This window comes from Oncorhynchus clarkii, chromosome 4, assembly GCF_045791955.1.
Source record: "Oncorhynchus clarkii lewisi isolate Uvic-CL-2024 chromosome 4, UVic_Ocla_1.0, whole genome shotgun sequence".
NCBI classification, from domain to species: Eukaryota; Metazoa; Chordata; class Actinopteri; order Salmoniformes; family Salmonidae; genus Oncorhynchus; species Oncorhynchus clarkii.
The window spans coordinates 83,028,345-83,055,705 of NC_092150.1; the positions used below are offsets into that span (position 1 = coordinate 83,028,345).

At 47.8% G+C, this 27,361-nt stretch overlaps 1 protein-coding gene across 7 annotated transcripts in view; it reads left to right on the top strand.

Moving 5' to 3' along the window:
* LOC139407371 (gephyrin) overlaps window positions 1-26,651 on the top strand; it is a 154,522-nt gene extending 127,871 nt beyond the window's left edge. For 4 of the 7 annotated variants that reach the window (XM_071151092.1, XM_071151096.1, XM_071151093.1 and 1 more), the window contains 14 exons: window positions 8,824-8,866; window positions 10,601-10,738; window positions 13,696-13,788; window positions 15,053-15,108; window positions 16,200-16,319; window positions 19,615-19,673; window positions 19,896-20,049; window positions 20,461-20,582; window positions 20,991-21,078; window positions 24,164-24,237; window positions 24,339-24,403; window positions 24,513-24,616; window positions 25,182-25,278; window positions 25,775-26,651. In XM_071151092.1, the coding sequence (XP_071007193.1) occupies window positions 8,824-8,866; window positions 10,601-10,738; window positions 13,696-13,788; window positions 15,053-15,108; window positions 16,200-16,319; window positions 19,615-19,673; window positions 19,896-20,049; window positions 20,461-20,582; window positions 20,991-21,078; window positions 24,164-24,237; window positions 24,339-24,403; window positions 24,513-24,616; window positions 25,182-25,278; window positions 25,775-25,908 (1,347 nt within the window). In that variant the 3' untranslated portion in view covers window positions 25,909-26,651. Of the gene's footprint in view, window positions 1-8,823; window positions 8,867-10,600; window positions 10,739-13,695; window positions 13,789-15,052; window positions 15,109-16,199; window positions 16,320-19,614; window positions 19,674-19,895; window positions 20,050-20,460; window positions 20,583-20,990; window positions 21,094-24,163; window positions 24,238-24,338; window positions 24,407-24,512; window positions 24,617-25,181; window positions 25,279-25,774 lie in introns of all 7 variants that reach the window. The other 3 variants (XM_071151091.1, XM_071151094.1, XM_071151095.1) reach the window with 1 other exon arrangement.
* The last annotated feature ends 710 nt before the right edge of the window (window positions 26,652-27,361 follow it).

A 27,361-nucleotide genomic window follows, 5' to 3' on the forward strand; every position in this document is an offset into this window, starting at 1 on the left:
GTGTTGCTGGATGTCTGTAGATGTCAACAATCTGCTCCAGTGGTGTTGCTGGATGTCTGTAGATGTCAACAATCTGCTCCAGTGGTGTTGCTGGATGTCTGTAGATGTCAACAATCTGCTCCAGTGGTGTTGCTGGATGTCTGTAGATGTCAACAATCTGCTCCAGTGGTGTTGCTGGATGTCTGTAGATGTCAACAATCTGCTCCAGTGGTGTTGCTGGATGTCTGTAGATGTCAACAATCTGCTCCAGTGGTGTTGCTGGATGTCTGTAGATGTCAACAATCTGCTCCAGTGGTGTTGCTGGATGTCTGTAGATGTCAACAATCTGCTCCAGTAGTGTTGCTGGATGTCTGTAGATGTCAACAATCTGCTCCAGTAGTGTTGCTGGATGTCTGTAGATGTCAACAATCTGCTCCAGTGGTGTTGCTGGATGTCTGTAGATGTCATCAATCTGCTCCAGTGGTGTTGCTGGATGTCTGTAGATGTCAACAATCTGCTCCAGTGGTGTTGCTGGATGTCTGTAGATGTCAACAATCTGCTCCAGTAGTGTTGCTGGATGTCTGTAGATGTCAACAATCTGCTCCAGTGGTGTTGCTGGATGTCTGTAGATGTCAACAATCTGCTCCAGTGGTGTTGCTGGATGTCTGTAGATGTCAACAATCTGCTCCAGTGGTGTTGCTGGATGTCTGTAGATGTCAACAATCTGCTCCAGTGGTGTTGCTGGATGTCTGTAGATGTCAACAATCTGCTCCAGTAGTGTTGCTGGATGTCTGTAGATGTCAACAATCTGCTCCAGTAGTGTTGCTGGATGTCTGTAGATGTCAACAATCTGCTCCAGTGGTGTTGCTGGATGTCTGTAGATGTCATCAATCTGCTCCAGTGGTGTTGCTGGGTGTCTGTAGATGTCAACAATCTGCTCCAGTGGTGTTGCTGGATGTCTGTAGATGTCAACAATCTGCTCCAGTAGTGTTGCTAGATGTCTGTAGATGTCAACAATCTGCTCCAGTGGTGTTGCTGGATGTCTGTAGATGTCAACAATCTGCTCCAGTGGTGTTGCTGGATGTCTGTAGATGTCAACAATCTGCTCCAGTGGTGTTGCTGGATGTCTGTAGATGTCATCGATCTGCTCCAGTGGTGTTGCTGGATGTCTGTAGATGTCATCAATCTGCTCCAGTGGTGTTGCTGGATGTCTGTAGATGTCATCAATCTGCTCCAGTGGTGTTGCTGGATGTCTGTAGATGTCAACAATCTGCTCCAGTGGTGTTGCTGGATGTCTGTAGATGTCATCAATCTGCTCCAGTAGTGTTGCTGGATGTCTGTAGATGTCAACAATCTGCTCCAGTGGTGTTGCTGGATGTCTGTAGATGTCAACAATCTGCTCCAGTGGTGTTGCTGGATGTCTGTAGATGTCAACAATCTGCTCCAGTGGTGTTGCTGGATGTCTGTAGATGTCAACAATCTGCTCCAGTGGTGTTGCTGGATGTCTGTAGATGTCAACAATCTGCTCTAGTGGTGTTGCTGGATGTCTGTAGATGTCAACAATCTGCTCCAGTAGTGTTACTGGATGTCTGTAGATGTCAACAATCTGCTCCAGTGGTGTTGCTGGATATCTGTAGATGTCAACAATCTGCTCCAGTGGTGTTGCTGGATGTCTGTAGATGTCATCGATCTGCTCCAGTGGTGTTGCTGGATGTCTGTAGATGTCAACAATCTGCTCCAGTGGTGTTGCTGGATGTCTGTAGATGTCATCAATCTGCTCCAGTGGTGTTGCTGGATGTCTGTAGATGTCAACAATCTGCTCCAGTGGTGTTGCTGGATGTCTGTAGATGTCAACAATCTGCTCCAGTGGTGTTACTGGATGTCTGTAGATGTCAACAATCTGCTCCAGTGGTGTTGCTGGATGTCTGTAGATGTCAACAATCTGCTCCAGTGGTGTTGCTGGATGTCTGTAGATGTCAACAATCTGCTCCAGTGGTGTTGCTGGATGTCTGTAGATGTCAACAATCTGCTTCAGTGGTGTTGCTGGATGTCTGTAGATGTCATCGATCTGCTCCAGTGGTGTTGCTGGATGTCTGTAGATGTCATCAATCTGCTCCAGTGGTGTTGCTGGATGTCTGTAGATGTCATCAATCTGCTCCAGTGGTGTTGCTGGATGTCTGTAGATGTCAACAATCTGCTCCAGTGGTGTTGCTGGATGTCTGTAGATGTCATCAATCTGCTCCAGTAGTGTTGCTGGATGTCTGTAGATGTCAACAATCTGCTCCAGTGGTGTTGCTGGATGTCTGTAGATGTCATCAATCTGCTCCAGTGGTGTTGCTGGATGTCTGTAGATGTCAACAATCTGCTCCAGTGGTGTTGCTGGATGTCTGTAGATGTCATCAATCTGCTCCAGTGGTGTTGCTGGATGTCTGTAGATGTCAACAATCTGCTCCAGTGGTGTTGCTGGATGTCTGTAGATGTCAACAATCTGCTCCAGTGGTGTTGCTGGATGTCTGTAGATGTCAACAATCTGCTCCAGTGGTGTTGCTGGATGTCTGTAGATGTCATCAATCTGCTCCAGTGGTGTTGCTGGATGTCTGTAGATGTCAACAATCTGCTCCAGTAGTGTTGCTGGATGTCTGTAGATGTCAACAATCTGCTCCAGTGGTGTTGCTGGATGTCTGTAGATGTCAACAATCTGCTCCAGTGGTGTTGCTGGATGTCTGTAGATGTCAACAATCTGCTCCAGTGGTGTTGCTGGATGTCTGTAGATGTCAACAATCTGCTCCAGTGGTGTTGCTGGATGTCTGTAGATGTCATCAATCAGCTCCAGTAGTGTTGCTGGATGTCTGTAGATGTCATCAATCTGCTCCAGTAGTGTTGCTGGATGTCTGTAGATGTCAACAATCTGCTCCAGTGGTGTTGCTGGATGTCTGTAGATGTCAACAATCTGCTCCAGTGGTGTTGCTGGATATCTGTAGATGTCAACAATCTGCTCCAGTGGTGTTGCTGGATATCTGTAGATGTCAACAATCTGCTCCAGTGGTGTTGCTGGATGTCTGTAGATGTCATCAATCTGCTCCAGTGGTGTTGCTGGATGTCTGTAGATGTCAACAATCTGCTCCAGTGGTGTTGCTGGATGTCTGTAGATGTCATCAATCTGCTCCAGTGGTGTTGCTGGATGTCTGTAGATGTCAACAATCTGCTCCAGTGGTGTTGCTGGATGTCTGTAGATGTCATCAATCTGCTCCAGTGGTGTTGCTGGATGTCTGTAGATGTCATCAATCTGCTCCAGTAGTGTTGCTGGATGTCTGTAGATGTCAACAATCTGCTCCAGTAGTGTTGCTGGATGTCTGTAGATGTCAACAATCTGCTCCAGTGGTGTTGCTGGATGTCTGTAGATGTCAACAATCTGCTCCAGTGGTGTTGCTGGATGTCTGTAGATGTCAACAATCTGCTCCAGTGGTGTTGCTGGATATCTGTAGATGTCAACAATCTGCTCCAGTGGTGTTGCTGGATGTCTGTAGATGTCAACAATCTGCTCCAGTGGTGTTGCTGGATATCTGTAGATGTCAACAATCTGCTCCAGTGGTGTTGCTGGATGTCTGTAGATGTCAACAATCTGCTCCAGTAGTGTTGCTGGATGTCTGTAGATGTCATCAATCTGCTCCAGTGGTGTTGCTGGATGTCTGTAGATGTCATCAATCTGCTCCAGTAGTGTTGCTGGATGTCTGTAGATGTCAACAATCTGCTCCAGTGGTGTTGCTGGATGTCTGTAGATGTCAACAATCTGCTCCAGTGGTGTTGCTGGATATCTGTAGATGTCAACAATCTGCTCCAGTTGTGTTGCTGGATGTCTGTAGATGTCAACAATCTGCTCCAGTAGTGTTGCTGGATGTCTGTAGATGTCATCAATCTGCTCCAGTGGTGTTGCTGGATATCTGTAGATGTCAACAATCTGCTCCAGTGGTGTTGCTGGATGTCTGTAGATGTCAACAATCTGCTCCAGTAGTGTTGCTGGATGTCTGTAGATGTCATCAATCTGCTCCAGTGGTGTTGCTGGATGTCTGTAGATGTCATCAATCTGCTCCAGTAGTGTTGCTGGATGTCTGTAGATGTCAACAATCTGCTCCAGTGGTGTTGCTGGATGTCTGTAGATGTCAACAATCTGCTCCAGTGGTGTTGCTGGATATCTGTAGATGTCAACAATCTGCTCCAGTGGTGTTGCTGGATGTCTGTAGATGTCAACAATCTGCTCCAGTAGTGTTGCTGGATGTCTGTAGATGTCATCAATCTGCTCCAGTGGTGTTGCTGGATGTCTGTAGATGTCATCAATCTGCTCCAGTAGTGTTGCTGGATGTCTGTAGATGTCAACAATCTGCTCCAGTGGTGTTGCACTCTCTCTTTCTTTTTTTTCTCCGTTCTTTCTCTCTCTTTGTCTCTTAGTTACATAGTTTAGCTACAGTCTTGTCTGGTATTTTTGCTTTTCTCTGGGCTGGGGGACCATGCCTCCATCCATCCCCCTCTCTCCTCTCCCTCTCTCTAGCCAGCGGTGTTGCCATAGTTCTAGTGTGTGTGTGTGTGGGGGGGGGGGAGTACATCCAGGGGGCTTCTGTCATTGTTTTTTGGGGGGAGGGGCTCCATGTGTATCCATGCATCACTCTCTCCCCATTGGCCAGGGCAGTCAGGGGTCCTCACCAGGGCAACAGGAGGAGGCAGGGAGGGTCTCTCAGGTCTCACTGGGCACAAGTTGCAGTGCCACATAGACAGTGGAGCAGGTAATACAGGCAGGCAGAGGGATACAGACAGACAGACAGACAGATACAGACAGACAGACAGACAGAGGGATACAGACAGACAGACAGACAGACAGAGGGATACAGACAGACAGACACAGGGATACAGACAGACAGACACAGGGATACAGACATACAGACAGACAGACACAGGGATACAGACAGACACAGGGATACAGACAGGCAGACACGGATACAGACAGACAGACCGACACAGAGATACAGAGAGACAGACCGACACAGAGATACAGACAGACAGACACAGGGATACAGACAGACAGACCGACACAGGGATACAGACAGACAGACAGACAGAGGGATACAGACAGACAGACCGACACAGAGATACAGACAGACAGACACAGGGATACAGACAGACAGACCGACACAGGGATACAGACAGACAGACCGACACAGAGATACAGACAGACACAGGGATACAGACAGACAGACACAGGGATACAGACAGACAGACCGACACAGAGATACAGAGAGACAGACCGACACAGAGATACAGACAGACAGACACAGGGATACAGACAGACAGACACAGGGATACAGACAGACAGACACAGGGATACAGACAGACAGACAGACACAGGGATACAGACAGACAGACCGACACAGGGATACAGACAGACAGACCGACACAGAGATACAGACAGACAGACACAGGGATACAGACAGACAGACACGGATACAGACAGACAGACCGACACAGGCAGACCGACACAGACAGACTGACAGACAGACAGACAGACAGACAGACACAGGGATACAGACAGACACAGGGATACAGACACGGATACAGACAGACAGGCAGAGGGATACAGACAGACAGACAGAGGGATACAGACAGACAGACAGAGGGATACAGACACAGATACAGACAGACAGACAGACAGACAGACACAGACAGACAGACAGACAGACAGAGGGATACAGACACGGATACAGACAGACAGGCAGACAGACAGACAGAGAGATACAGACAGGCAGACAGAGGGATACAGACAGACAGACACAGGGATACAGACAGACAGACCGACACAGAGATACAGACAGACAGACAGACACAGGGATACAGACAGACAGACACAGGGATACAGACAGACAGACCGACACAGAGATACAGACAGACAGACAGAGGGATACAGACACAGATACAGACAGACAGACACAGGGATACAGACAGACAGGCAGACACAGATAGACAGACAGACAGACAGACAGACAGACAGACAGGCAGACACAGACAGACAGACAGACAGACAGACAGACAGACAGACACAGGGATACAGACACGGATACAGACAGACAGACACAGGGATACAGACAGACAGACACAGGGATACAGACAGACAGACAGGCAGACAGACAGGCAGACCGACAGACAGACCGACAGACAGACAGACAGACAGACACAGGGATACAGACAGACAGGCAGACACAGACAGACAGACAGACAGACAGACAGACAGACAGACAGACACAGGGATACAGACACGGATACAGACAGACAGGCAGACACAGACAGACAGACAGACAGACAGACACAGCCAGACAGACAGACAGACAGACACAGGGATACAGACAGACAGACAGACAGACAGACAGACAGACAGACACAGGGATACAGGATATAGGCTGAAAGGAATAGAGACAGACAGACAGACAGACAGACACAGGGATACAGGATATAGGCTGAAAGGAATAGAGACAGACAGACAGACAGACACAGGGATACAGGATATAGGCTGAAAGGAATAGAGACAGACAGACAGACAGACACAGGGATACAGGATATAGGCTGAAAGGAATAGAGACAGACAGACAGACAGACAGACAGACACAGGGATACAGGATATAGGCTGAAAGGAATAGAGACAGACAGACAGACAGACAGACAGACACAGGGATACAGGATATAGGCTGAAAGGAATAGAGACAGACAGACAGACACAGGGATACAGGATATAGGCTGAAAGGAATAGAGACAGACAGACAGACAGACAGACACAGGGATACAGGATATAGGCTGAAAGGAATAGAGACAGACAGACACAGGGATACAGACAGAGAGACAGACAGACAGACAGACAGACAGACACAGGGATACAGGATATAGGCTGAAAGGAATAGAGACAGACAGACAGACACAGGGATACAGACAGACAGACAGACACAGGGATACAGGATATAGGCTGAAAGGAATAGAGACAGACAGACAGACAGACACAGGGATACAGGATATAGGCTGAAAGGAATAGAGACAGACAGACAGACAGACAGACACAGGGATACAGGATATAGGCTGAAAGGAATAGACACAGACAGAATATAATGATTAAAACTGATCGTAACTCCTCCCACCCCAACACACACACACACATATACACACATATTCTCAGAGTGTGTGAGGGTTTAGCGTACTGTACCACATCCCTCTAATCACTCCCTCTGTCTATCTCCTCTAGTCTATATAGACACCAGTTGGACACACCTACTCATTCAGGGGTTTTTCTTTATTTAGACAATGTTCTACATTGTAGAATAATGAAGGCATCAAAACTATGAAATAACACATATGGAATCATGTAGTAACCAGGTGTTAAACAAATCAATATATATTTCAGGTTCTTCAAATTAGCCACCATTTCCTTTGATTACAGCTTTGTACACGCTTGGCATCATGAGTGAGTAGGTGTGTCCATTTGACTGCTACAGTAGCATTAGACAAGCGTTAGTTAAGCGTTAGTTAAGCGTTAGCTTAGCGTTCTTATAGAATCAGATGTTTTCAGAGAAATGTATCCTTCCTGCACCACACTGTCAGTACTGCACATTTACTGTTATAGCTATTTATCCTGTTAATAGATCTGTTATTATCAATGTTTAATCAATATGTTGTTGACTTGATCCACTATATCTATCCGTTAATTGAACTCATCTATTATATCTTTGAAATGAACTCATCTATTTTAGCTCAGTTAAATGAATCCAACCTCTATCACTGTAACATGCCAGGTTAGAGCTAAGTGTAGGGTCTCATAACTCTTCCTCTGTCGCTTTTTGACTGTTGCGAAAACATCTCATCTTTCAAACGTCAAAAGAGCAACCTGGTATTTTTTTTTATCTCATATTATTTCTCTCTCGGTCTGTCTGTCTCTTTCTCTGTTCCTCTCTCTTCTCCCTCTCTCTTCTCCCTCTCTCTTTGTCTCTCTCTTCTCCCTCTCTCTTTGTCTCTATCTTCTCCCTCTCTCTTCTCTCTCACTCCCTCTCTCTTCTACCTCTCTCTTCTCTCTCTTCTCCCTCTTCTCCCTCTTCTCTCTCTTTCTCCCTCTCTCCTCTCTCTCTCTCTTTTCTCCCTCTTCTCTCTCTTTCTCCCTCTCTTCTCCCTCTCGTCTCTCTCTTTGTCTCTTTCTTCTCGCTCCCTCTCTCTCTCTCGCTCCCTCTCTTCTCCCTCTCTCTTCTCTCTCTTTGTCTCTCTCTCTTCTCCCTCTCTTCTCTCTCTTCTCTCTTTGTCTCTCTCTCTTCTCCCTCTCTCTTCTCTCCTCTCTCTCTCTTCTCCCTCTCTCTTTGTCTCTCTCTCTTCTCCCTCTCTTCTCTCTCTTCTCCCTCTCTCTTCTCTCCTCTCCCTCTCTCTTCTCTCTCTCTTCTCTCTCTTTTCTCTTTCTCTTCTCTCTCTCTTCTCTCTCTCTTCTCCCTCTTCTCCCTCTTCTCTCTCTTTCTCCCTCTCTCCTCTCTCTCTCTCTTCTCTCTCTCTTCTCCCTCTTCTCTCTCTTTCTCCCTCTCTTCTCCCTCTCTCTTCACTCTCTTCTCCCTCTCTCTCTTCTCTCTCTTCTCCCTCTCTTCTCTCTCTCTTCTCTCTCTTCTCCCTCTCTTCTCTCTCTTCTCTCTCTCTCTTCTCCCTCTCTTCTCTTCTCTCTCTTCTCTCCTCTCTCTTCTCTCTCTCTTCTCTCTCTACTCCCTCTCTTCTCTCTCTCTCTTCTCTCTCTCTCTCTCTCTATTCTCTATCTTCTCTCTCTCTCTCTTCTCTCTCTCTCTCCAGGTTCAGTCACGATGCAGCAGCAAAGAAAATATCCTGAGATCAAGTAAGTAAGTCCTCCACCACATGTCTTTAAGTAAGTCCTCCACCACACGTCTTTAAGTAAGTCCTCCACCACACGTCTTTAAGTAAGTCCTCCACCACATGTCTTTAAGTAAGTCCTCCACCACATGTCTTTAAGTAAGTCCTCCACCACACGTCTTTAAGTAAGTCCTCCACCACATGTCTTTAAGTAAGTCCTCCACCACACGTCTTTAAGTAAGTCCTCCACCACACGTCTTTAAGTAAGTCCTCCACCACACGTCTTTAAGTAAGTCCTCCACCACACGTCTTTAAGTAAGTCCTCCACCACATGTCTTTAAGTAAGTCCTCCACCACATGTCTTTAAGTAAGTCCTCCACCACATGTCTTTAAGTAAGTCCTCCACCACATGTCTTTAAGTAAGTCCTCCACCACATGTCTTTAAGTAAGTCCTCCACCACATGTCTTTAAGTAAGTCCTCCACCACACGTCTTTAAGTAAGTCCTCCACCACATGTCTTTAAGTAAGTCCTCCACCACATGTCTTTAAGTAAGTCCTCCACCACACGTCTTTAAGTAAGTCCTCCACCACACGTCTTTAAGTAAGTCCTCCACCACACGTCTTTAAGTAAGTCCTCCACCACACGTCTTTAAGTAAGTCCTCCACCACACGTCTTTAAGTAAGTCCTCCACCACATGTCTTTAAGTAAGTCCTCCACCACACTTCTTTAAGTAAGTCCTCCACCACATGTCTTTAAGTAAGTCCTCCACCACATGTCTTTAAGTAAGTCCTCCACCACACGTCTTTAAGTAAGTCCTCCACCACATGTCTTTAAGTAAGTCCTCCACCACACTTCTTTAAGTAAGTCCTCCACCACACGTCTTTAAGTAAGTCCTCCACCACATGTCTTTAAGTAAGTCTTCCACCACATGTCTTTAAGTAAGTCCTCCACCACATGTCTTTTAGAGGCGGATTAAAGCATCCCTTGTAGAACGACAACCGTGTGTGTGTGTGCGTGTGTGTGTGTGTGCGTGTGGTGTGTGCGTGTGGTGTGTGCGTGTGCATATGTGATGTTGTGCCAAGGACTGAGTAAGGCTCATGTTAACTCATTTGAAATATGCTATGGAAGCATACATTTAAAAGAGAGGAATTGGGTCAAGAAGCTTCTTTCTCTTCTCTGTGCTGCAAGGCAGAGGGAAAGCAGGGGAGAGAGATTGCACATTAGTTACACCTCACTTTGCTCTTCCGCTTACCTTTGGAATTATGCCACTGCTGTTATTAGAACAACATGATCGCTGTCAAGAGCTGAAATCTTGCAAGAGTGCGTGTGTGCGTGGCTACTTACATGATTGTGTGTCTCATGTTTTGGAATATATATGACTCTCTGTGTAAGACCCTGTCGATGTGTGCTCTCTCTCTCTCTCTCTCTCTCTCTCTCTCTCTCTCTCTCTCTCTCTCTCTCTCTCTCTCTCTCTCTCTCTCTCTCATTCTTTCTCTCTTCTTCTCTCTCGTGCTCTCTCTCCTTCTCTCTCTCTCTCTCTCCTTCTCTCTCTCTCTCTCTCTCATTCTTTCTCTTCCTCTCACTCTCTCTCTCTCACTCCTTCTCTCTCCCTCCTTCTCTCTCTCTCTTTCTCTCTCTCTCCTCTCTCTCTCTCGCTCTCCTTCTCTCTTGCTCTCTCTCTTCCTCTCTCTTTCTCTCTCTCTCTCTCCTTCTCTCTCTCTCTCTCTTTCTCTCTCTCTGACTGTCCTGTCCCATCAGGTCACAGTGCGGTGGACATCACCAAGGTGGCCCGGAGACACCGCATGTCACCTTTCCCCCTTACCTCCATGGACAAGGCCTTCATCACTGTCCTGGAGATGACCGCTGTGCTCGGGACTGAGATCATCAACTACAGAGGTAGGGAGCGGCATGCATATGTCACACATAAATATACAGTGGTCTGTATTGTAGTGGTCAGACTGTAGGAGATTACTGTTTATATCACCTTACTGAACACTTCAACTATAGATGTGTGAGACAACGAAAGACAGAGAGAAAGTTTGTGTGTGTGTGTGTTTCTGCATGTGTGTGTGTGCATGTGTGTGTGTGTCTGTCTTCCTTGGCACTAGCCTTAGGGCTTCCTTGGCACTAGCCTCAGGGCCTTTGTCAGAGGATCTTAGGGCCGTGGTCTCCCACATGGCTGTGTCACATTATTCTGGAGGTGGACACACAGAGCTTGAACTTGGCCAGGGGGAGGGCTTGGCCAGGGGGAGGGCTTGGCCAAGGGGAGGGCTTGGCCAAGGGGAGGGCTTGGCCAGGGGGAGGGGGGCTTGGCCAGGGGGAGGTCTTGGCCATGGCCAGGGGGAGGTCTTGGACAAGGCCAGGGGGAGGTCTTGGACAGGGCCAGGGGGAGGTCTTGGACAGGGCCAGGGGGAGGTCTTGGGCAGGGCCATGGTCTTGGGGGAGGGCCATGGCCAGGTGGAGGGCTTGGCCAGGGGGAGGGCTTGGCCAGGGGGAGGGCTTGGCCAGGGCCAGGGGGAGGTCTTGGACAGTGCCACGGGGAGGTCTTGGACAGGGCCAGGGGGAGGTCTTGGACAGGGCCAGGGGGAGGTCTTGGACAGGGCCAGGGGGAGGTCTTGGGCAGGGCCATGGTCTTGGACAGGGCCAAGGGGAGGTCTTGGACAGGGCCAGGGGGTGGGCTTGGACAGGGCCAGGGGAAGGTCTTGGACAGGGCCAGTGGGAGGTCTTGGACAGGGCCAGTGGGAGGTCTTGGACAGGGCCATGGTCTTGGACAGGGCCAGGGGGAGGCCTTGGACAGGGCCAGGGGGTGGGCTTGGACAGGGCCAGTGGGAGGTCTTGGACAGGGCCAGTGGGAGGTATTGGACAGGAACAGTGGGAGGTCTTGGACAGGGCCAGGGGGAGGTCTTGGACAGGCGGCGGTCTTGGACAGGGCCAGGGGGTGGGCTTGGACAGGGCCAGTGGGAGGTATTGGACAGGGCCAGTGGGAGGTCTTGGACAGGGCCAGGGGGAGGTCTTGGACAGGCGGCGGTCTTGGACAGGGCCAGGGGGTGGGCTTGGACAGGGCCAGTGGGAGGTCTTGGACAGGGCCAGTGGGAGGTCTTGGACAGGGCCAGTGGGAGGTCTTGGACAGGGGGAGGTCTTGGACAGGGCCAGGGGGTGGGCTTGGACAGGGCCAGTGGGAGCTTGGACACACTCCTGATTCAGCTCTGTCTCAGTCATAACTAATAGAACAGCCATGGTGGCCTCTCTATGTGTCTTCTATTTTCACCCTGTACAGCGATGTTTCATTTTGTTTTGAGAGAGTCATGATGGGGTGTGAGAATGGAAGGGTGGAGGTGTGGGATGAAATATTTAGACAAGAAACAGATGGAGGACAGGGGTGTGTGTGTGTGTGTGTGTGTGTGTGTGTGTGTGTGTGTGTGTGTGTGTGTGTGTGTGTGTGTGTGTGTGTGTGTGTGTGTGTGTGTGTGTGTGTGTGTGTGTGTGTGTGTGTGTGTGTGTGTGAATCATACCCTCACACCCTATTTATAGACTATTAGCAGCTCATGGTATTTTAGTGCAGCACTTTCTTCTTCCACCCACTCTCTCTTTCTGTGTCTTTCTCTCTGTCGATCATTCTCTCTTCAGTCTATTTTGCTCTCTCCAGTCTAACCGGCAGTTTTTTATGGTTCTTATACAGATATTTCCAACATTTCTACTTTTAGATTGTTACATGTGGGGAATTGTGCGCAAGGGACAAGAGAGAGTACGCAAGTGTGTGTGTGCGCGCGCTGTTCTGGTCAGGTGGTGAGTCACAGAGATGCTGATGAGAGGTGTCACTCTCTCACTAACACACACACCTCCGGCACATGTCTCTCTGTATCTACATCTGAACCAGATGCTCTCCCTCCCTCTCTCTTTCTCCCTCCCTCTTTCCCTTCCTCCCTCTCTCTTTCTCCTTTCCTCCCTCCCTCCCCCTCCCCTATCTCTCTCTCTCTCGTACATCTCCCGCTCGCTCTCTCTCACTCCTCCCTCTCTCCCTCCCCTTCCCTCTCTCCAACATCCCTCTCACACCTGACTCTCTCTCCTTCTCTCCCTTCCCCTCTCTCTCCCTCTCTTCATCCCTCTCTCCTTCTCCATCCCTCTCGCTCTCTCTCTCTCTCTTGCTCCCTCTTGTACATCTCTCCCGTCCTCTCTCTCTCCCGCTCTCTCTCGCTCTCCCTCTTTCCCTTCCTCCCTCTCTCTTTCTCCTTCCCTCCCTCCCTCTCTCCCTCCCCCTCCCCTATCTCTCCCTCTCTCGTACATCTCCCGCTTGCTCTCTCTCTCTCTCTCTCTCTCTCTCTCTCTCTCTCTCTCTCTCTCTCTCTCTCTCTCACTCCTCCCTCTCTCCCTCCCTCTCCCTCTCTCCAACATCCCTCTCACACCTGACTCTCTCCTTCTCTCCCTTCCCCTCTCTCTCCCTCTCTTCATCCCTCCCTCCTTCTCTCTCCCTCTCATACATCTCACTCCCACCCTCTCTCTCTCCCTCCCACCCTCTCCCTCTCTCTCCCTCTCGTACATCTCTCTCTCTCTCTCTCTCTCCCTCTCGTACATCTCTCTCCCACCCTCTCTCTCTCCCTCCCTCCCTCTCCCTCTTTCTCGTACATCTCTTTCCCACCCTCTCTCTCTCTCCCTCCCTCCCTCACCCTCTCTTGTACATCTCCTTCTCTCACTCTCTCTCCCTGCTCTTCCTCTCTCTACGTTCTCCTTCTACCTTTCTCTCTCTCTCTCTTTCAATTCCTCTTTCTCTACCTCTACTCTCGCTCTCTTTCTTTCTCTACCTCTACTCTCTTTTCCTCTCTAACTCTCCCTCCTTTCTCTCTATCTCTCTTTAGATGGGATGGGCCGAGTCCTTGCTCAGGAGGTTTATGCCAAAGACAACCTGCCCCCATTCCCTGCCTCTGTAAAGGATGGTTATGCTGTAAGAGGTCTGTACTGTGATGCAATGTACACACACTGTACTCACACACACAATGTACTGCACTGAAACACAATCTCAGGTCATAGTGTACTGCTGATATGTCCTTTCTGTTCTACATTAGGAGTCAGGAGGCACTGAAACACAGTATAACACACACATCGATATGCACACACAGCAGCATATACACACAGCAGCATATACGCACAGCAGCATGTACACACAGCAGCATATACACACAATCAGCATATACACACAATCAGCATATACACACAGCAGCATCTACACACAGCAGCATACACACACAATCAGCATATACACACATCGATACACACACACACACACACAGCAGCATGTACACACAGCAGCATATACACACAATCAGCATATACACACATCGATACACACACACACACACACACACAGCAGCATATACACACAGCAGCATATACACACAATCAGCATATACACACAGCAGCATATACACACAGCAGTATATACACACAGCAGCATATACACACAGCAGCATATACACACAGCAGCATATACACACATCAGCATATACACACAGCAGCATATACACACAGCAGCATGTACACACAGCAGCATATACACACAGCAGCATATACACACAGCAGCATATACACACAGCAGCATATACACACAGCAGCATCTACACACAGCAGCATATACACACAATCAGCATATACACACAGCAGCATATACACACAGCAGCATATACACACAGCAGCATCTACACACAGCAGCATATACACACAGCAGCATATACACACAGCAGCATATACACACAGCAGCAGCATATACACACAGCAGCATGTACACACAGCAGTATATACACACAGCAGCATATACACACAGCAGCATATACACACAGCAGCATATACACACAGCAGCAGCATATACACACAGCAGCATGTACACACAGCAGTATATACACACAGCAGCATATACACACAGCAGCATATACACACAGCAGCATATACACACAGCAGCATCTACACACAGCAGCATATACACACAGCAGCATATACACACAGCAGCAGCATATACACACAGCAGCATGTACACACAGCAGCATATACACACAGCAGCATGTACACACAGCAGTATATACACACAGCAGCATATACACACAGCAGCATATACACACATCAGCATATACACACATCAGCATATACACACAGCAGCATATACACACATTGATACAAACACCAACTTATGTCATTACATTAAAACATGTATTTTATTTTTAGCGGCTGATGGTCCAGGCGACCGCTTCATCATCGGAGAGTCCCAGGCTGGAGAACAGGTCCACACACACACACACTTCACCCTGTCTATACTCAGGGTGAAGCACTTGGCTGGTACCCTCCTTCATGAAGAGCGATATATCAAAACACACACTCAACGTTTATTCCCCTTGGACCGACATTGTGTATTGAAGTGTGTGTGTGTGTGTGTGTGTGTGTGTGTGTGTGTGTGTGTGTGTGTGTGTGTGTGTGTGTGTGTGTGTGTGTGTGTGTGTGTGTGTGTGTGTGTGTGTGTGTGTGTGTGTGTGTGTGTGTGTGTGTGTGTGTGTGTGTGTGTGTGTGTGTGTGTGTGTGAGTTAGTGGAGCGCTCCCATACTGACTCAGCTTACTCCACCACAGGTGGCCCGCCGGCCCAAGCTTACACACTGACACATGACACATTATCAAACACTGACACATTATCACACACTGACACAGTGTCACACACTGACACATTATCACACACTGACACATGACACAGTATCACACACTGACACATGACACATTATCACACTGACACACAGACACATTATCACACACTGACACATTATCACACAGAACCACTGACACATGACACATTATCACACACTGACACACAGACACATTATCACACACTGACACATGACACGTGTTTGCCTTGCTGTGGTTGTTTGGTTGGGATGACCAGGAATGTTCTCTTGATAAGTGCATGAATTGGACCATTTTCCTGTCTTGCAGAGCATTACAAATGTAATGAGGACTTTTGGGTGTCAGGGAAAATGTATGGAGTAAAAGTACATCATTTTCTTTAAGAATGTAGTGAAGTAACAAAATGATGATCTTCTGAACTTCCCAATACATTTCTGATGCATTTCAGTCACGTCAAACCAGACTTCCTTCAGACTGAAATGCTGCCAAAGGTCCTGTCAGACTGATTTGTAGTAGACTGTCAAACCCCCAATAAAAACTGGAAACATTAGCCTTTGATTACATCACTGTTTTAATGTAATCAAACAGCTTTTGGATATTAAATGGGTTTGGGATATATTTGCAGTGTGTGTGTGGGTTTGTGTCTGTAAATTTGCATGTGTGTATATTTGACACCAGTCTCTCTATCTGTGTGTCCCTGCAGCCCACCCACACAGTGATGCCGGGCCAGGTGATGAGGGTGACGACGGGGGCTCCTATCCCCTGTGGGGCAGACGCTGTGGTACAGGTGGAGGATACAGAGCTGCTCCGCGAGTCTGAGGACGTAAGTCTCCCCTTTGACCCCTGACCCTTAGCCCTGTGGAGAGGGACTGAAGAGGGTCTATAGAGGGATGGTGTAATAATAAAGGGTATATTCAGGAGGGATATATAATATATATATATATATATACAGTGCCTTGCGAAAGTATTCGGCCCCCTTGAACTTTGCGACCTTTTGCCACATTTCAGGCTTCAAACATAAAGATATAAAACTGTATTTTTTTGTGAAGAATCAACAACAAGTGGGACACAATCATGAAGTGGAACGACATTTATTGGATATTTCAAACTTTTTTAACAAATCAAAAACTGAAAAATTAGGCGAATACTTGAATACTTTCGCAAGGCACTGTATATATATATATATATATATATATATATATATATATATATATATATATATATATATAAGTAAGGAGCAAGCTTTGTTTGAGCCAGAATGGCCCACAGGACCTTACTGCTTCTAACAAGGGAGATAGGGCCTAGTTCCAGGGTACAGAGGGTCATGGGGCCGTGGGACTTTGCAGTGTGGCTAGGCAGGGCTGGTGGGAGGGTGTTTTGAATGGAACAGTAGTGAAGGTGATGAAAGTAGGGACGGTGATGACAGTAGTGAAAGTGACGACAGTAGTAAAGGTGACGACGGTAGGGAAGGCGACGACGGTAGGGAAGGCGACGACAGTAGGGAAGGCGACGACGGTAGGGAAGGCGACGACGGTAGGGAAGGCGACGACGGTAGACAAGGCGACGACAGTAGACAAGGCGACGACAGTAGACAAGGCGACGACAGTAGACAAGGCGACGACAGTAGACAAGGCGACGACAGTAGACAAGGCGACGACAGTAGACAAGGCGACGGCAGTAGACAAGGCGACGGCAGTAGACAAGGCGACGACAGTAGTGAAGGCGACGACAGTAGTGAAGGCGACGACAGTAGTGAAGGCGACGACAGTAGGGAAGGCGACGACAGTAGGGAAGGCGACGACAGTAGACAAGGCGACGACAGTAGTGAAGGCGACGACAGTAGTGAAGGCGACGACAGTAGGGAAGGCGACGACAGTAGGGAAGGCGACGACAGTAGACAAGGCGACGACAGTAGTGAAGGCGACGACAGTAGGGAAGGCGACGACAGTAGGGAAGGCGACGACAGTAGGGAAGGCGACGACAGTAGACAAGGCGACGACAGTAGTGAAGGCGACGACAGTAGTGAAGGCGACGACAGTAGGGAAGGCGACGACAGTAGGGAAGGCGACGACAGTAGGGAAGGCGACGACAGTAGACAAGGCGACGACAGTAGGGAAGGCGACGACAGTAGGGAAGGCGACGACAGTAGACAAGGCGACGACAGTAGACAAGGCGACGACAGTAGTGAAGGCGACGACAGTAGTGAAGGCGACGACAGTAGTGAAGGCGACGACAGTAGTGAAGGCGACGACAGTAGTGAAGGCGACGACAGTAGTGAAGGCGACGACAGTAGGGAAGGCGAAGACAGTAGGGAAGGCGACGACAGTAGGGAAGGCGACGACAGTAGGGAAGGCGACGACAGTAGACAAGGTGACGACAGTAGGGAAGGTGACGACAGTAGGGAAGGTGACGACAGTAGGGAAGGTGACGACAGTAGGGAAGGCGACGACAGTAGGGAAGGTGACGGTGACGACAGTAGGGAAGGCGACGACAGTAGGGAAGGCGACGACAGTAGTGAAGGCGACGACAGTAGGGAAGACGACGACAGTAGGGAAGGCGACGACAGTAGGGAAGGCGACGACAGTAGTGAAGGTGACGGTGACGACAGTAGGGAAGGTGACGACAGTAGGGAAGGCGATGACAGTAGGGTAGGCGACGACAGTAGGGAAGGCGACGACAGTAGGGAAGGCGACGACATTTAGGGAAGGCGAAGACAGTAGTGAAGGCGACGACAGTAGGGAAGGCGACGACAGTAGGGAAGGTGACGACAGTAGGGAAGGTGACGACAGTAGTGAAGGCGACGACAGTAGGGAAGGTGACGACAGTAGGGAAGGTGACGACAGTAGACAAGGTGACGACAGTAGGGAAGGCGACGACAGTAGGGAAGGCGACGACAGTAGACAAGGTGACGACAGTAGGGAAGGTGACGACAGTAGGGAAGGTGACGACAGTAGGGAAGGTGACGACAGTAGACAAGGTGACGACAGTTGACAAGGCGACGACAGTAGACAAGGCGACGACAGTAGACAAGGTGACGACAGTAGACAAGGTGACGACAGTAGACAAGGTGACGACAGTAGGGAAGGTGACGACAGTAGGGAAGGCGACGACAGTAGGGAAGGCGACGACAGTAGGGAAGGCGACGACAGTAGTGAAGGCGACGACAGTAGTGAAGGCGACGACAGTAGACAAGGCGACGACAGTAGACAAGGCGACGACAGTAGACAAGGCGACGACAGTAGACAAGGCGACGACAGTAGACAAGGCGACGACAGTAGACAAGGCGACGACAGTAGACAAGGCGACGACAGTAGACAAGGCGACGACAGTAGACAAGGCGACGACAGTAGACAAGGCGACGACAGTAGACAAGGCGACGACAGTAGACAAGGCGACGACAGTAGACAAGGTGACGACAGTAGGGAAGGTGACGACAGTAGGGAAGGCGACGACAGTAGGGAAGGCGACGACAGTAGGGAAGGCGACGACAGTAGGGAAGGCGACGACAGTAGACAAGGCGACGACAGTAGACAAGGCGACGACAGTAGACAAGGCGACGACAGTAGACAAGGCGACGACAGTAGACAAGGCGACGACAGTAGACAAGGCGACGACAGTAGACAAGGCGACGACAGTAGACAAGGCGACGACAGTAGACAAGGCGACGACAGTAGACAAGGCGACGACAGTAGACAAGGCGACGACAGTAGACAAGGCGACGACAGTAGTGAAGGCGACGACAGTAGGGAAGGCGACGACAGTAGTGAAGTTGACGGTGACGACAGTAGGGAAGGCGACGACAGTAGGGAAGGCGACGACAGTAGGGAAGACGACGACAGTAGGGAAGGCGACGACAGTAGGGAAGGCGACGACAGTAGGGAAGGCGACGACAGTAGTGAAGGTGACGATGACGACAGTAGGGAAGGTGACGACAGTAGGGAAGGTGAAGACAGTAGTGAAGGCGACGACAGTAGGGAAGACGACGACAGTAGGGAAGGCGACGACAGTAGGAAAGGCGACAACAGTAGGGAAGGTGAAGACAGTAGGGAAGGTGATGACAGTAGGGAAGGTGTTTTGTGTAATAGCTCCTGACAGGTTTGTTGGTTTCTCCTTCTCAGGGCACAGAGGAGCTGGAGGTGCGGATCCTCGTACAGGCCCGTCCCGGACAAGACATCCGGTGTGTGTGTGTGTGTGCTTGTGTGCATGCAAGCCTGCTTCCATGTGTTTGTGTGTGTGTGTGTGTGTGTGTGTGTGTGTGCTTGTGTGCATGCAAGCCTGCTTCCATGTGTTTGTGTGTGTGTGTGTGTAAAAGTGCATAAAAGTGTGTTTTGATGTTCCTCTGTATACATACCCCCTCTTTAACCTTCCTATTAAACATCCTTGTCTCCACTCCCTCCAGGCCCATAGGTCATGACATCAAGCGTGGGGAATGTGTCCTGTCTAAGGGAACCCACATGGGCCCCTCTGAGATTGGCCTGCTGGCCACCGTAGGAGTCACCGAGGTGGAGGTGCAGAAGTTCCCCGTGGTGGCTGTCATGTCCACAGGCAACGAAGTGAGACAGAGAGTTCCAAACCTCTCAGCTAATAACAACTAGTTTTGAAGTTTCATATCCCATTATTAAGCCCCACGACTCTGGTGGATTGATTCTGGCACCACAACCTTAACCGTGGATAATCCACCACTCTGGTCTACTTCCCTGCTCCACTCAGGCCAGTCCCAGATAGAACTATCTAAATTTTTGCTTGAGAAAGTTTTCTGTAAAAAAATTCTAGCAAACTATTACAGTAAATGATTTCATTGTTATCCAGATATTCAATTTAGAAAACACTGGGCCTTTAAAACATTTAGCAACAGAAAACGAAAATGAGCTTTTCTTATTGGACAAATCCTGGTAGTCTCTCCCTGTTTTCAGGCTGTTTTCTTCCGTTTAATACCTAATGAACACTTCCCCTGCTGTCTCTAGCTGTTAAACCCTGAGGACGACCTCCACCCAGGAAAGATCAGAGACAGTAACCGTTCCACGCTGCTCGCCACCATCCAGGAGCACGGATACCCCACCATCAACCTGGGCATCGTGGGGGACAAGTAGGACTTCACACTCTTCTTCCTGCTCCTCTTTCTGTTTGTCTTCCTCTTCCTCCTCCCTTTATCTCTTCATCCTCTCATTATCTTTCTCCTTGTCTCTACCATCTTCCTCTTCCTGTTCCTGATACTCCTTCTATTCCTCTCTTTCTACTCACCTTTTGTTTTATATTCCTCTTCCTGCACCTACTTTGCCTCCTCCTCTCTCCTCTTCCTCTCGCCTCCTCTATGCTGTGTGATGGTAACTACTAACTGTTCACTGTCTATTGGCCCCACAGCTCAGACGACCTCCTCCTGATCTTCCTCACCCTCCTCTTCTTCCTCCTCCTCCTCCTCCTCCTTTCATCCATCCCTCTGTAACCCTATATGTGGTGTGTGATGGTAACTGTTCTCTGTCTATCGGCCCCACAGCCCAGATGACCTGCTGAATGCCCTAAACGAGGGCATCAGCCGCGCGGACGTTATCATCACCTCTGGAGGGGTGTCTATGGGAGAGAAGGTATGTGAGCAAATAGTGAGTATGAATGGTCATTGGTTATGACATTGCACTATTCTGACACCTTGTGGTCGGGGTGGGGAATTGTGGTGTTAATACTATGTGGGGGAAATGTGGGATTAATTACAATCACACAAAAAACAGGATCATTTATTTATTTGGATTGGGAATTGTGGTGTTTGATATTTTGTTACATATACAGTACATTTAACATTTTTACATACAGTACCTGTCAAAAGGTTGGACACACCTCCTCATTCAAGGGTTTTTCTTTATTTTTATTTTCTACATTGTAGAATAATAGTGAAGACATCAAAACTATGAAGTAACACATATGGAATCATGTACTTAGAAGAATCCTATTTGCAATTCTTCTAAGTAGCCACCCTTTGCACACAGCTTTGCACACTCTTGGCATTCTCTCAACCAGCTACATGAGGTAGTCACCTGGAATGCATTTCAATTAACATGTGTGCCTTGTTAAAAGTTTATTTGTGGAATTTATTTCCTTCTTAATGCATTTGAGCCAATCAGTTTGAACGGTGGAAATCTGTCCTTTGGTCTGATGAGTCCAAATTTACGATTTTTGGTTCCAACAGCCGCGTCCTTGTGAGACGCAGAGTAGGTGAACGGATGATCTCCTCATGTGGGGTTCCCTCCGTGAAGCATGGAGGAGGAGGTGTGATGGTGAAGGGGTGCTTCGCTGGTGACACTGTCTGTGATTTATTTAGAATTCAAGGCACACTTAACCAGCATGGCTACCACAGCATCTGGTTTGCACTTCTTATTGGGACAATCATTTGTTTTTCAACAGGACAAGGACCCAAAACACACCTCTAGGCTGTGTAAGGGCTATTTGATCAAGAAGGAGAGAGGAGAGTGATGGAATGCTGCACCAGATGACCTGACCTCCACAATCACCCGACCTCAACCCAATTGAGATGTTTTGGGATGAGTTGGACCGCAGAGTGCAGAAAAGCAGCCAACAAGTGCTCAGCATATGTGGGGAACTCCTTCAAGACTGTTGGAAAAGCATTCCTCATGAAGCTGGTTGAGAGAATGCCAAGAGTGTGCAAAGCTGTCATCAAGGCAAAGAGTGGATAATTTGAAGAATCTAAAATACACTGCTCAAAAAAATAAACAACACAATGTAACTTCAAGTCAATCACACTTCTATGAAATCAAACTGTCCACTTAGGAAGCAACACTGATTGACAATAAATGTCACATGCTGTTGTGCAAATGGAATAGACAACAGGTGGAAATTATAGGCAATTAGCAAGACACCCCCATTAAAGGAGTGGTTCTGCAGGTGGTGACCACAGACCACTTCTCAGTTCCTATGCTTCCTGGCTGATGTTTTGGTCACTTTTGAATGCTGGCAGTGCTTTCACTCTAGTGGTAGCATGAGACGGAGTCTACAACCCACACAAGTGGCTCAAGTAGTGCAGCTTATCCAGGATGGAACATCAATGCGAGCTGTGGCAAGAAGGTTTGCTGTGTCTGTCAGCGTAGTGTCCAGAGCATGGAGGCGCTACCAGGAGACAGGCCAGTACATCAGGAGACGTGGAGGAGGCCGTAGGAGGGCAACAACCCAGCAGCAGGACCGCTACCTCCGCCTTTGTGCAAAGAGGAGCACTGCCAGAGCCCTGCAAAATGACCTCCTGCAGGCCACAAATGTGCATGTGTCTGCTCAAACGGTCAGAAACAGACTCCGCGAGGGTGGTATGAGGGCCCGACGTCCACAGGTGGGGGTTGTGCTTACAGCCCAACACCGTGCAGGACGTTTGGCATTTGCCAGAGAACACCAAGATTGGCAAATTCGCCACTGGCGCCCTGTGCTCTTCACAGATGAAAGCAGGTTCACACTGAGCACATGTGACGTGGAGAACGTTCTGCTGCCTGCAACATCCTCCAGCATGACCGGTTTGGCGGTGGGTCAGTCATGGTGTGGGGTGGCATTTCTTTGGGGGGCCACACAGCCCTCCATGTGCTCGCCAGAGGTAGCCTGACTGCCATTAGGTACCGAGATGAGATCCTCAGACCCCTTGTGAGACCATATGCTGGTGCGGTTGGCCCTGGGTTCCTCCTAATGCAAGACAATGCTAGACCTCATGTGGCTGGAGTGTGTCAGCAGTTCCTGCAAGAGTAAGGCATTGATGCTATGGACTGGCCCGCCCGTTCCCCAGATCTGAATCCAATTGAGCACATCTGGGACATCATGTCTCTCTCCATCCACCAACGCCACGTTGCACCACAGACTGTCCAGGAGTTGGCGGATGCTTTAGTCCAGGTCTGGGAGGAGATCCCTCAGGAGACCATCCGCCACCTCATCAGGAGTATGCCCAGGCATTGTAGGGAGGTGATACAGGCATGTGGAGGCCACACACACAACTGAGCCTCATTTTGACTTGTTTTAAGGACATTACATCAAAGTTGTATCAGCCTGTAGTGTGGTTTTCCACTTTAATTTTGAGTGTGACTCCAAATCCAGACCTCCATGGGTTGATAAATTTGATTTCCATTGATATTTTTTGTGTGATTTTGTTGTCAGCACATTCAACTATGTAAAGGAAAAAGTATTTAATAAGAATGTTTCATTCATTTAGATCTAGGATGTGTTATTTTAGTGTTCCCTTTATTTTTTTGAGCAGTGTAGTATTTGGATTTATTTAACACTTTTTTTGTTACTACGTTTCCATATGTGTTATTTCACAGTTTTGATGTCTTCATTATTCTTCAATGTAGAAAATAGAAAAAATAAAAACCCTTGAATGAGTAGGTGTGTCCAAACTTTTGACTGGTACTGTAGATACATGACATTGTGGAGTTCATACTATGAGCACAGCACAGGGTTGTATTTATAAGGGCCCAAAACTGAAAACATTTTGCTGAAAAAAAAATGTAAATGCGATATAAATTTCTTACTATTTCAGTCAGTTTTTGTTGTTTCCTTGGTGCCTGATGAATACACCCCAGTGGTGCACACGTCTTATGTGGGTTTTAGGTACACTTACACTAGGACTGTTTTGGTCTAATGTTTATATGTACCTTAGAAGACTCCAAACGGTGTGATCCTCTTTTTCAGGACTATCTGAAACAGGTGCTGGATATTGATCTGCATGCCCAGATCCACTTTGGACGAGTCTTCATGAAACCAGGGTGAGATGGAGGAAGGAAGGGAGGGATGGCTGGACAGGTGGACCGGTGGATGGATTGTTCATTGATGACCATGTTGTTCTTCTCTTCTCCCATCATATCAGTCTCCCGACAACGTTCGCCACGTTGGACATGGACGGTGTTCGTAAACTCATCTTTGCCCTCCCAGGTAGTGTGTAAAGTAAAGAGAAAGAGGAAATCAGACAATCGTTTCCAGACTGGTTTCTAACACACTCATGTTTTCTTTCTCCCCCCCCCCCCCCCCCCCCCCGGCCCAGGTAACCCCGTGTCTGCTGTGGTGACATGTAACCTCTTCGTCATTCCTGCCTTGAGGAAGATGCAGGGGATCCTGGACCCACGGCCCACCATCATCAAAGCCAGGGTAAGATCGAAGTCACAGGACTCCATTAATCTTTCTTCATTTGTCTTTCCTCGATTGCTTGCTTTCTCTATCCTCGCTTTCCTCTCAAAATTAATTGGAAGAGGTGTTTTGTCTGACCACATGACTTGACCGTGTGGCCCATAGACTAGTGACTGTATATCCTTTCAGAATTTTTACTGTCCAGACCAGATGGTCATTTAGGGTGGCAGGTAGTCTAGCAGTTAGAGCGTTGGGACAGTTCTCTAGTTCCAATCCCTGAGCTGACGAGGTGAAAAATCTGTCGATGTCCTCTTATGCAAGGTACTTTACCCTAATTGTTCTAGGGTCACCGTTGATAATGGCTGACCCTGGCCGTGACCCCACTCTCCGAGGGTGGCTCAGGGGGAGTTGGGATATGTAAAAAAATATATATATGCATGCATATGAATTGTAGTGAACGCGTGCACACTTCAGGAGGGAGGAGATATAATTGGGACACACCCTCATGATGTCATGAGGTCATCATGTCATGATGAGGTCATCATGTCATGATGAGCCCTGTTGATTGTGTGGCTGTCTCCTGTAGTTGTCATGTGACGTGAAGCTGGACCCTCGCCCTGAGTACCACCGCTGCATTCTGACATGGCACCACCAGGAGCCTCTGCCATGGGCCCAGAGCACAGGTACTGATGGAACCATACCATTCTATTGTATTGTATTCTTTTCTATTCTATTCTGTTGTGCATTGCTATAAGGAGCGATACACTTCTAAACTAAACGACTACACTAAATGTGTAGTCACAGTCTCAATGGACTGGTCACTGGCTTTGTTCATGGGCAATTGTAGAGGGGTAAGCTATAGTCCTCTCATCTAACAAACCCTCTGGCTGTGACTATTTTCACTGTTTTCTATTACGTGTAGTATTGTATTGCTTAAAGAACTACAATTAGACAGTGGAGTATTAGAAGGCTCTCACTCCCTTGCATGCTGTTGTAGTGAGATCATCCTGACTGTCATGGGTGTAATCCTCCAGGACATGTGTGGTACTGGGCACTGACAGAGGGCCTAGAGTGCATTTATTCTCTCTCTTGCTCTCTCTCCCTCTCTCTCTTTCTCTCTCCCTCTCTCTCTTTCTCTCTCGCTCTCTCTCTCTCTCTCCTCCTCTCTCCATCACGTAGGAAACCAGGTGAGCAGCAGGCTGATGAGCATGCGCAGCGCCAACGGTCTCCTGATGCTACCTCCAAAAACAGAGCAATACGTGGAGCTGCACAAGGGAGAGGTGGTCGACGTCATGGTTATCGGCCGGCTATGATGTCATCAAAGGGGGACGTTGAGATGGCTTCATAGAGAGAGGGGGTTCGAATGGGTGGTTCACGGTGCATGTCCACATATCATTGACTATTCTGTAATATGCAACGGCACAGCTAGTTTTTCTTGATTTGGATAACGTTGAGGTATAGTCAACATCTCCATCACAAACCTAGGTACATATGATAAAAAAAATATGATTAATTTAAAAGATTATAATAGTATTTCAAACAAAGAAAATATAACTTTCAAAGAAAAAAATCTAAATATAAAAAGAGATTTATTCTGTAATATATTCTTATGATTATTCTTATGATTATTCTTCTTACTGTCATTGTTAGATTGTAAGGCAACTTTGTTCCTTTCATTGCAATTGCTTTGTGTGTTCAATGCTAGACCTTATCAATAGCAGTAGCATTTTAATAGATCTGTAGGTGCCTGCCAGGACAAAAAAATAAGAAATATTATTTTCTCATTTTAGTGGAAAAAAAAATATCATTTTTTTAAAAATATATATATATCAAGAAAAACCCTGAGGAAGACTCCAGATTTCCCACGGTGCTTGTGTAAGAGGAAGGAGGGGAGGGTATAATCTAGGTCTATTTCCTCTGTGGTGTGTCGCTTTAACGGTGACACCACACACTTCTATTTTTCTCTCATTAGTATGCATCACAATGGCTTGACAAAGAGCTTTGCTTGTTGTTTATCTTGTGAGTCTTGTTTATGTGCGCAGTGCCAAATGCCTGGGCAGGGATGAGGGTGGTGCTGGAAAGGGGTGGGGGGGGGGGGGCAGTCATCCACCAACCTGCCCAGACCCTGAAGCTTCCTTATTTATCACCTGACCAGGTGCAGCTCTGCCCCCGGGGAGCAGGGTTAACTGGGGTAAACAAAAACAGGATTTTATTTGATCGACTAAAGAGAAAGAGGGAAAACACACAGAATAAAAGAAGCAGCTTCTTTAAGTGCTGACAGCCTTTTTAACTGACTTCACAAAAAATGTACAGAAAAAAATAATACGAAGATGAACCATATTGTACAGATATGTGACCAGCACTCTGAAGGAAATTACCAATATTGAAGCAATGAGGAGACATTGAACAATGCTGTACTATAGTACATTTTCTGTAATGATATGAAACTGATGAAAGAGACTACGATAATAAAAATCCTTGATCATTATGTATAAAAAAAAGTTATTGTTGGGTTTCCTTTTTTTAATAAAATCTATTTGAAGAAAAAAAAGTGATTTTTGTTCTTTGATGCACCTTGTTTGAGGGTGATCCAATAACATGATCAAGTCTGTGACCAGTTCCTGAGCCTGTTTTCATAAAGTGGCTCAGAGTAGGAGTGCTGCCTTTTTAGATTATATTGAATAGTCATTGTAAATAAGAATGTTTAACTGACTCCTCCTCCAAGTTAAATGGAGGTTAAATAAAATAAAAAATGAAATCCTAGAT